Source organism: Microtus pennsylvanicus, chromosome 6, assembly GCF_037038515.1.
Source record: "Microtus pennsylvanicus isolate mMicPen1 chromosome 6, mMicPen1.hap1, whole genome shotgun sequence".
Classification (NCBI taxonomy): Eukaryota; Metazoa; Chordata; class Mammalia; order Rodentia; family Cricetidae; genus Microtus; species Microtus pennsylvanicus.
The window spans coordinates 94,691,179-94,701,904 of record NC_134584.1 but is presented as its reverse complement, the minus strand read 5'-3'; the positions used below and the strand labels follow the sequence as shown (position 1 = coordinate 94,701,904).

Here is a 10,726-nt window from a genome sequence, read left to right as displayed (position 1 = left end):
GCAGGGTCTCTCCCTGAACCTGCTCAGGATTTCTCTGCTAGACTGGGAGCCAGCAAACCTCATCTTCCTGTCTCTGCCCCTTCAGAGCTCAGGTTACAGGTGTGTACTGGAAACGCCAGACTTGTCCCATGGGAGCTGGGATCTAAACTCCAATCCCCATGACCACACAGCAAGTGCCTTGAGCTGTTAAGACATCTCTCCAGCCCCAGGGAATCAGTTTTTAGTGCGTAAATTTTGGGGGGGGGGGGCACATTCACACCACAGCAATGCTCTACAACATTACAGATTAATTCACTAAGTATAGACATTACCACTGGTGATATGGGCTGGGTATGAGTAATGTTACATGGAGTGACGTTTACGCTTGATTTTCAACTAAGCAGTTGTATGGGTAGGCTTACAGGAGCGAAGTGGCATTTCAGTACAGCATGCAATGTCAGGATCAGACCAAGGAGTCTGTCGCATTAATCACCTCAATCATGCATGTCTTTTTTCTCGAAACTTCCCAAGTCCTCCTCACTAGCTCTTTTGAAATATATAATTAATTACTGTTAAGTGTAGCTGCCCTACTGTTCAATAGACCACAAGAAATCATTCCTTCTGGCCAACTTCACCCCTGTGCCTTTAACCACCTCCTCTCCATCACTCTCTCTCCCCACGCCTCTCCCAGGCTAGGCAACTATGATTCTGTCCTCTATGTCTCCACTTCCCAATTTGAGAGAGAGCCTGGAAGATTTGTGGTTTGCTGTCTGAGTGATTTCAGTTTCAAAGAGTAAAATGGTGCAGATAGGATGATCCTCTGCTACCTCATTGGGACATGCCCCAATGAGAAGGCTTCACTTCCTATTCTGATCCTTGGGTAAGGGCAGCACAGTCAACATACAAGAGGGATGCATGGAAAGTCACAGAAAAAAAATTGAATCACCAGGAGTTCTAGGGACGAATCTATAAGGCATTAAGAAGCAATTGAGTCTGAAAAGAAAGAACTTTCTGGTACTCAGGTGTGAACTTGATGCATCAGGGAACAGCTGGGGTATTAGCCTGACCCTCGCCTTGGTGCGGGGAAGGGATTCACTCTAGGCCAACAGCATATGTCCTGTGCTGAGCTTCGAGTCTGATCTCTTGAGTTTCAGCCACCAGGACTCAGGTCAGAACTCCATCACATCACCTGTGGCACATATCAGATGGGCACAAAGGCTAGCTCACTACATCCTGTGTGAATCTCCAGGCTGATTTTGCCCCATGCTGGCCAGTGTTGTCTGAGACAGCAGGCTCTAGGAAAGCACAGCAGTGGGGTAGACAAAGGTGGCTCCCTCTCAGGATGCAGTGTGGTCCAGGATGAGCCAGAAGCCCTTTCCCAGTGCACATTCCCAAAGAGAAAGGAAGCAACCATTGCCAGAGAGCAAAATACTAGGTTCCTAGACTCTCTGAAACCCATTATCTTAGTAATTGAATAAAAGAATTGTAAAATGATTTAAAAAAAAAACCTGAAAGGAGAGCCTTGTGGTTAAAGAATCCATCTTACTAAGAACCCGACTTCTTTATGTAGCTGGATGCCTGACCCAGAGCTATGTAACCTCCATCAGTTCATTTCCTGACCTATTAGATCAGCATACTGATAAATAGAACGTTGTTTCTTCAAAGTGTTGCAATATATAAACAAGTCTAGGCATTTAAAGAACATGGTAAGACTGTTTGTGCCCAATCCTGAATGTATATGCTGAAAACTACCTCCCATATGATGGCGTTGAAATTTAGGAACCTACTGATGCTGGACGCTTCCCCTGAACTCCTGAACCGATTAAAGACCTCCTGAAAAAGACTCCCAGATAACTCTCTCTTATACCATGTGAGGATAATATAATGAAAAGTGTTGCCTAGAAACCTGACAACAGGTCCTGCTGGTGCCTTGGGTTTGGACCCTCCAGACTTCAGAACTGTGAGAAGTAAATGCTCACTGTTTAACCAGTCCCTCCTTATAATATTCAAATAGACTAAGATACGAGATGCTGAACCTGGCACACAATAGGGGCTCCAGATGTTCTGGCGATCCCTAACAAGGTGATGTAATTTCAGGTTATATAAATATAGATATGTAAATGGGCATGTAAACACAAAGTCACCTAGTGAGTTCAGTGCTCATGGAGTGATATCTGGCACACGAAGGAACCACGCGGGAAGGAAGCGACTCTAGCCGCCCTAACAATTTCTACTGTCCTCTGCAGGCTAACCCCTGGTGCTAACCCCCCAAAACAAAGGGTACTTTAGCCATCTATAAACTTTGGGGGTCCAAGATCACACTGTGGGATGGACACTGACTCTGAAGAACTTCAAACAATGGCCAGCTGTCCGTGGATACCAGCAGGCTTCAGCGCCCCACCCCCACCATTACATTTAATCAAAAGTGTATTCAAAATATGATTCTGGGAGATTATAGTGGAGATTTGCGGGAGGCTCTCAGTGTAGGCAGAGGTAGTGGGAACAGATTGTGGCTGGGGGGCCTGAGGCTGGGATAATCACAGGCTCAGACGCGCCATTCTCAGGCCTTGGAGTTCACCGTCAGCTCTGGAAAGACCTTGAGTACTGGCAGGAAGAACAGGCTACTCTGCCCCCTCCCCTTTCCCAGGGGTTTGCTGCGGAGAAGTCCCCAGTTTCCACCCGGATTCAGCAGGCTCTCATCTGCGATTTGGGCTTCAGTGGCGTGTTTCCTAACGGTGATTCAATGTGGAAAGGCCCCTCCACCATCCTCTAAATGAATAGACCCTATGAGGAATATCAGAAACCTCTGCTGCAGTCTGCGGCTGCTGGTGGTGGAGTGTCTACCTGGACCAAGGAGCGGGTATGGTGGAGAGCGCCTTGAAAGAAACCTTCAGCTAATGCTCTTTATTACAAGCGTTAATCCTGCAAAGCCGACTGGAAATAATGTTTATCTTTTCGCAGTTTAATTTTCCGGACCCTAAGCCTCAGGTCAGCAAGGGCGACTGCAAAGTCCCTGGGGGAAGCTGGGGGGTTGGGGGTTGGGGGTGGGACGGGACCAGCTGTTGCCCAAGAGCCAAACGAGGGGAGGGGGTCTCCCAAAGGAGATGAGAGGGGAACCAAAGCAGGGCTTTGGACTGGAGCAGAAAGCTAGGGTCAATCAAACCGCAGATCTGAGATATCTTCTGGCTCCCTCCTGGAACTTCAGTTTCCTTATCCGTGGAGACTCCATCCTGATGGAGATGGGCTGTTGGACTTTGTGCCCTGGGCGTGGGTTAGGGAGCACATTTGACCGCACTGGCTGCTGCAGTGTGAGCCAAGAACCAGATTCAGGATTTCTGGCCGCTTGGGTAGTGTGTGATCATTATGGGGCCACTTGACTTTTGAACTTTAAAGGCACGCCCCACTCCAAAAAGTTTTGTTGTTGCTGTTGTTGTTGTTTTGTTTTTTCTATAGTCCCCCTAAAGCCCAAACCTCATTTCTTTCCACACCTTCCGAAGACCTTAAAATCCGGATGCTTCTGCTGCCTCCCCTTCAGGCCCCCACGCTGCTCTGGAGGGAGTCAACCAACAGGGGCGGGTCTCATTGCTGAGTGGTTCAGCCCAGAGGAGACTAACTGTGGGAGAAGTTCTCAAATGCATATCAGCTCTCCTTCCTAGTCCCCATGACTTTCCTGAGCTCCTTCCAAGGACCTGCCTGGAAGCTATACATTTGCTCCTTGGCTGAAATTGAGTCCCCTAGAACTGGGAGGACCTGGACCCAGGCAACTACATCCAGCCTGGGTTCTATGGGCATCTTCATCTCACCCAGCTCCAGACAGACTCACAAAGGGGCAAGGACACAGAGGCCCTGCCCTGCCCCTCAGGTCTCAGAGCTTGACCTGTACTGGAAGGGTTTGCTGATACTTAAGATTAAACAAAAAATATTCCCTCTGGTCTGTACCAACCCCTCCAAACTGCCGTATTTCATTGTTGGGTTCTGGGGAAGCAGTGGGCCAAGGGGCTGTCAGATTTCCCTTCATGGATCCTCAACACAATAAATTTATAACCTCAGTCCCACCAGAGAACAAGTATTGCTCCTCAACAAATATTCTGATGTATCTCTGATATTCAGTAATGGGTTTGTACAGTTTCGAGCAAGGGAGTCACTCAGTCCTGGGCATTGTGTGTGTTTCTAAGTTTCTCTCTCTGCTACAGAAGTCAGGTCTGCAGCCCAAGACCCTGTGTCCAGAAGCCTTTGTGGCAATTCTGTGCCCCACTCCAGTGCCACCAGACCTCTCCCGGCATCCCTGGCATTGACAGACTGCACACCTCGGGTTCAGCTAGGTTATTTTTGAAGTAAATGCCTGGAAAGGGGAAGGAGACACAGGTAGTCTTTAGAGACCATTTCAACAAAGAAGTTACAAAGTGAGCAGGGCTGGGCAGGGGTGGGTGAGCAGGAGGAGATGCTTTTGGGGTCCTCCATCCAAAGGAGAGACTTGGGAAAAGCAGACTGAGTATCCCCTGGGCTTTCCTCAAGGTGCCTCCCATTTCCTCTCCAAGTCTGACTAGGTGCACATTTGCCTGACCAACCCCAGCCCTGCGTGCAAGGATAGCTGCTAGGATGATTCTGTGTGTTTGTCTTGGGCAAAGTAAGAACTCCTGGTCCCTGCCAAGGCCTGGAAGCTTCTTAATATGAAGGTGAATTCAGAAGCAGCCATTTCCAGAATTATTCTGCAAACCGCAGCCGTTGCGCTAACCTGCTGAGAGAGGAAAGATTGATTAAAACCCGAAGGCCACTTGGCCATAATTTCTAGAAAATCGGAGGTCAGCTTGTGTCCCACCCCAAGGGAAGCCAAGGTCTAGAGGCAATTTGCTTGTCAGGGGTAATGCTTGGGCAAGCTATGTGTGAATTCACATAACAATGTAACCCAATTTTCTAAGCCAAGAGCTAATCCTGAGAGAAATTACTACAAAGACCAGAATCTGACATAAGTAATTGCTGGAGGCTGCCTAGTGCTTAGGGACTGTCCCCTTTACCAGGCCCTCACACATCAGAAGAAGGGGACATTAAATGACAGTCCTGCAATGCTAGGGGTCAAACCTTTGGGAGTATTCTCGGGGACAGCTTGGCCCTTGGCGTCCATGTTGTAAAATTCAGAGGCCGTCTGCACTGTCCGAATAGTTCAGTGGGCACACTGACCATTAGCCCACGGATGCATGGCCCACGATCTCAGCTCCAAAAGTCAGAACACCTCTCGAACATGCTTGGTATCAGCCAAGCATAGGCCAAAAAGTCCTCTAAAAGGGCAGGCTGGGTCCAAGGGTGTTTATAAGGGAGAGGCCTGCATGGTCTGGGACAACTCGCAGGGTCCTGACACAGGGCTAGACTGTGTATCTCTTCAAAGGTTACATCATGGGGGGGGTGGCTTCTTTCCTCTGCGTTTATTTTTATGATTTGGCTTTATATTTTGGGAGTGTCTAGACTTTGAGACAGTCTCACACCAGATCTGGGGAAGGTGACAGGTTGGTATCTTTTGGATAGGCACCCCCAGCGCCTCTGGGGTCCCACTACCTTCTGCTCCAGATGGATACTGGAACCGCACTTCAGGCTCCCTCCGCCTTGGGCACGGCGCACAGTTCAGCGGCAGCCCCTGCAGTGCGAACGTGGAGTTCCCAAAGGCTTTGGCTGTGAGAGAATCCTCTTCGACTGTGGAGTCTCTGGGGACCAGGAGTCGCCTGATGGAGATGGGCTGTCTGGGAATCGTGTGGCACTCTGGACTTTGTGCCCTGGGAGGGGTTGAGGGAGCACCTTCCACAGTGCTGGCTGCCGCAGTGTGAGCCAAGGACCAGATTCGGGGTTTCTGGCCGCTTGGGTAGTGCACGATCATTGTGGGGCCACTTGACTCTGCTGTAATGAAATCAGCTTCTCCCGACCGCGGGGCCTCAGTGAAGGGGAAGCAGGGTACCGCCAGAGCGCACTCCCTACTTTCCAAGCGGCCCCCTTGAGTGGCGGTGCAGGGAGCAGGCAGGGACAGCGCACTCTTCTGAAAATCCGCCAGCCTGCGAGATGCTGAGACCGCTGCCTCCTCTTCGTCTGCTTCCTCCTCTTCCTCCTCTTCCTCCATGTCTTCCAGGTCACTCAGTCGTAGTCCCTGGGCCTCCTGGCTGGCAATAGCATCTGTAGGAAATCAAGAATGAGTGAGAAAAGCCTAGTACCCTAGGGAATCTCCGGGGAGGGTCCTACCCAGAGAAGCTTTTAGCGAGTGTCGCGGGGCACTTTAGCGTTCTGGGTCGCCTCCCTCTGCTTTCCGCCAGGCGGGATGCTTGCCCCAGGGGAAGAATTCCCCACGCATTGCCTTACTTACTCGCCCCGCCCCTCTGCTCTTCTGGACCTCCCTGAGCCAAGGCAAGGCAACTTTGCTCTGCCAGAGTGTCTCAGTTATAAAAAGGGGAGGGACACTTTGCTTTCAGCTCTAGCATCCATGGGCGACTGGTGTCATGTTATCGAATCCAGCAAATATTCACGTGCGCAGAGCATCATTTCCACATGAGACATTTAGAACCATAGCAGTAAGAAGTCTTCTGGGGGAGGTGACCTTCTAAAGGGATAGAGGCAGGGACAAAGTGAAGACATTTTTCTTACAGCGATAAATAGGAGAAGCGAGCAAAGCCGGGAAGGGACTTGAGAGTTTGAATGAGGAGGGGAAGTCTTTCTGAGAGGAAACCCTGAAGCTGAGAAAAAGCTGGAGCTACACGGTTTCTCTGGGAGGTACTGATGCAAAGGCCCTGGGGTTTGCATTAGAAAGTCTATAGTAGCACAGGTGGCTTTGGACCCGATGTTTAATGCCCTAAGGAACCCGCAAGGTGCGGGCTGGTGACTTGTCTGTACCTTTGGTGTCACCGGTCAGGCAGCCCAGAGCGTCTCCTGTACCTTCTGTTTTCCTTTCCTCCCCACCTTTGTTCTTGGGTGCCCACGTCATCTTGTTCTCTTTCTTGAGGCGCCGGCGCGCGTTGGCGAACCAGGTGGACACCTGGGTGAGGGTCATCTTGGTGATGATGGCCAGCATGATCTTCTCGCCCTTGGTGGGGTACGGGTTCTTGCGGTGCTCGTGCAGCCAGGCCTTGAGGGCACTGGTACTCTCTCTCGTGGCATTTTTCCTGCGGCCAGCGCCACTCAGCTCTACTCCGCTATACCTGTGGACAGACGGGGCTCAAATTCCAGGCTGGGGACCAGGGGCTTGCACAGTAGAAGGTCCAGGTGCCTGGAAATAGAGTTCTGCTCCCTCCCTTTTTCCAGCCAGGAGAGGACAGAGGCAGGGGATGACCAATGTAGGCCAGCCACCATGATCCCCATATCTCACCTGTCATATTGATACTGCCCCAGAGTTGGCTCATAGGAGTAATAGGCCCCTGGCTGGGTCAGGCTGGGGGCAAAGTTTCCTGCAGGATCCTTAAACTCATACTGGGGATTCTGGGGGGAGAGGAAAAGAGAATTTGGGACTGCACAGGAGAATGATACGGGCGCCCCTGTAGGATCATTACCCCAGCGCCACCCCTTGCAATGGCTGTGCAGTGTTGGGCATAGCCATTTGACACTCTGTGCCTCAGTTTCTCCCTCATTGAGACTGAGTCAATAAAGTCATTCGTGCTGGTAGAGTCCTAGGGACAGACGAAGGAGTGATTGAATATCAGCTATTAAGATGGCTGCAGCTTCTGGATTCCTCACCTCATATACCCCTACTAGGACCCTTCCCAACAGACTATTCCTGACCTTGGGCATGCTTGTGATTTTTGGGTAAGTTATTTGAGCTTCTCTACACCTCAACTATTCACTTGTAAGCCAAGAATAATGACGATTTACCTACCCTGCAGAATGAAAAGAAATACAAATGCTCTCTAAGCAGTGTGAAGTTCTGCAAACTGTAAAGTGCTGTGGACTTGGATTTTCCCTTACTCACTGTGCTATTTTCTCAGCATTGTCTGCCCCATATAGATTTCTCTCTGGACAAGGTCACAGTAGAGTGCATCTGTGCATACTGAGTGTACTACTGAGCCCCAGTGTTCATTGATCAGTCCCAGGCCCCACCCCCTTACTCACCAGGGCACCACATAGTGGGGATGGCTCTGGGCCATAGGGCAGGTACCCAGGGTAGCTCTGAGCAGCTGCATAGGGTGCTCCATAGATACCCAAGGCAGCACCCAGTTCTGGCCGAGCACTGCCCAGCAGCCGGCTGTCGTAGGGTGTACAGCAAAGAGTAGAGGCAGAGGTGGAGGCTGAGACCACATCTGACACCGATCGCGGGACAGTTTCACAGCAAGCGGCACCGGAACTCGCAGAAACCAGAAACTACAAAAGCAGGAGAGGAGTCGCTAGAGGTTAGAAATCCAGACACCTCTGGCTCTAGCCAGAGGTGGGTAGCAAGGAAGCTGCTCCATGCCTTCCTTTCTTCTAGTAGCCAAGTATCACCAGGTGCAGAAATTCTTTGCTGTCTGCTGGAATGGGAACTCAACTTACCCAAATCGCTCTTAGAGAAGCAACCAGGCCATTGTTGAGTCTCCACAGTCCCAGACACCTTGTAAAAACAGGACCAAAATCCCTGACTCTCCCCATGGGATTCTTAAAAGGCATAGTTTGACGTCAGAGTCAAAACTATCACCATCCTGTCTCCATTGTGCTAAAAAGGAATCCATCCAAGATCAGGGTAGGAGACTTGTCCAGGATCCCACAGCAGGTCAAAGGTCAACCAGACGCATCCCCCCCCCCCCCAGGAAAAGATACATACTGAGCACTCTGATGGAGAGCGTGGAGGACAGTGGTGGGCATTCTCAGATTTCCTAGGAAATTCACCATTGTACAACACCCAGGTTTGGAAAACGGAGGGATGCAGAAGCGGAGAGCTTGGACCAGCCCAAGAAAGGAGTGGGATCAGAACCGAGGTCAACAAATGAGCTCTGCGGGGGGCCAGTGCCCCGATCTGGAGCGTATTTGTTTACTCCTCAGAGTCCATTTGTCACTTCACGAATCCGTACTAGGGGAACCCTGACTCAAGATCCCTCAGATCCCACCCTGCTCTGCGCAGAGAGCGAGGTTAGAGTGCCCACGTCTTCACTCAGGAGTGAAAGCATTCGAATGTCAGAGGGTGGGTGGCACTTTTCTCAACCCTTGCTCCTGGCTTCCCTTGGGTCACCGAGAAGAGGAAGGTCAGGGAGGCAGAGCATGCACCAGACATCTCCCCCGCCCCCGTACCCCTCCCACCCAGTAAGGCACTACTCACCTGGGATGCGCTGCCGTACGGATGTCCAAAGGGCGGGAAGGCCATAGCAGCTGGCTGTCCTGGGACCAGTCTCTCTCTTTCCTTCTGAGTCCCTCGCTCAGCTCAGCTAGCTATTTGATGGCCCCAGCCGAACGGCTTCTGCTTTCTTTACAGGGATGCAGGTGCTGGGCGCCAGTTCTTTGGCCTGCTGAGAGGGACTGCGGGCAGCCAAGCCGCCAAGTCCTGCACTTGAGAAGGCGCCCCTGCGGCCAGTGGGGTCCTGAAGGCAGAGGGGCCCATGGATCGTCAGAGTTAGGAAGAAGGCGCAGGGTGCCAAAGGCGCCTGGTGGCGAGATGAGGTGCGGCGCGGCGTGGGGCTGTGAGGTTCCAGAGATGTCCCAGTCCAAGGTGGCCAGAGGCTCAACGTGACGTCACGGTAATCCCGGGCCGCCAGAGGGGACCGCGGGCCCCGGGGCCCCGGGCCACCGAACGTGCCAAGGGCAGCCAGCCCGTGTACGCGCGCGCACTCTCAGACACTCTTCCTTGCTCCGTGAGGTTTATGCAGCAGGCGAGGAACGTCAAAGACCCTGACCTTCTGCTCGCCGCTAGATCCTACCAGCTTTTGCCTCCAGCTCACGCGCGCGCGCGCGCGCGCATACAGACCCTCTCCAAATTCCCCGGGAGAAGTGGGAGATGCGCCTCCCTGAGCACCGCGCGGGCCCAGGGCACAGCGTGCTTGCCTCCTCCCCTGCGGCCCCGAGGAGGCGAGGAGGCGCGAGGCAAGCGGGGCGGTGAGGGAAGAGAGAATACAAAAGAAGAGCCCTGAGGAAAGTGGGGGAGTCAGGCAAGGGGGGAGAAGAAGGAGGGAGAGGAGAGATGAGGAGTCTGATGGCGGGGGGTGGGGGAGTGGGGTGGGCGAGGGCTGGGCGGAGGCTGAGCAGGAGCAGGTGGAAGAGAGCAGCGACTCTCGGGACCAGCTTCCAACCCATCTCCGCCTCTCCGCTGCACCAAAGTTTGTTGGCCCTGCTATTCCGGAGCTCGTAGGGTTGGACTAGGGCGAGCAGCTTTGATGGAGACCACCTTTGTCCTTGGGGATTTGGTTTGGGTCTCCGTTTCCCAAAACAGTTGGCTAATTCTGGTCCTGGCAGGGTCCTTGGCCCCTGGGGTTTCTCTGTAGGGTTCTGACCCTGAGGCCGATGAGCGCACCCTCCAGACCAAGGTACAGCATCCGTTGGAGAGCCCCTCTAGACACGACAAATCTGGTCGCTGTCATCTGTAGGCTGCCAGCCAAGGATATGGGCCATCTCCTCCAAAGGCCAGGCTTGGCTGCCTCCCTAGCGCCGCCTGCGGTGTCCGCCCAGAGCCTGAAGAGGCACGAAGGCAAGAGGGTCCGGTTGCAACTGCTGCGCTCCTCTAAGGGTGGAGCTGGCGAGCCGCAGTGGAGAGCTCCGGAGGGAGCTGCACTGGACACCCAGCTGGGCCCAGTGTTGGAAGAAACCCCTCTGGGGGACTTCT

The 10,726-nt window shown here is 52.6% G+C and overlaps 1 protein-coding gene across 1 annotated transcript; it reads right to left on the bottom strand.

Annotated features, from left to right (window-relative positions):
* Positions 1-4,294: 4,294 nt before the first annotated feature.
* Positions 4,295-10,493, bottom strand: Irx6 (iroquois homeobox 6). Its single transcript, XM_075977907.1, has 6 exons — positions 9,233-10,493; positions 8,056-8,304; positions 7,319-7,428; positions 6,847-7,151; positions 5,530-6,135; positions 4,295-4,714 (listed from the first exon to the last, which is right to left on the bottom strand). Exons 1-6 carry the CDS (start codon positions 9,275-9,277, stop codon positions 4,710-4,712), a joined length of 1,320 nt encoding a protein of 439 aa, XP_075834022.1. The 5' UTR covers positions 9,278-10,493; the 3' UTR covers positions 4,295-4,709.
* Positions 10,494-10,726: the final 233 nt, after the last annotated feature.

Coding starts and splice junctions, on each gene's coding strand:
- Irx6 (XM_075977907.1), bottom strand. CDS start 9,277: ATGGCCTTCCCGCCCTTTGGACATCCGTACGGCAGCGCATCCCAG. Junction 8,305..9,232: donor CGTACGGCAGCGCATCCCAG/GTGAGTAGTGCC, acceptor CTGCTTTTGTAG/TTTCTGGTTTCTGCGAGTTC. Junction 7,152..7,318: donor GGGCAGTATCAATATGACAG/GTGAGATATGGG, acceptor GTCTGTCCACAG/GTATAGCGGAGTAGAGCTGA.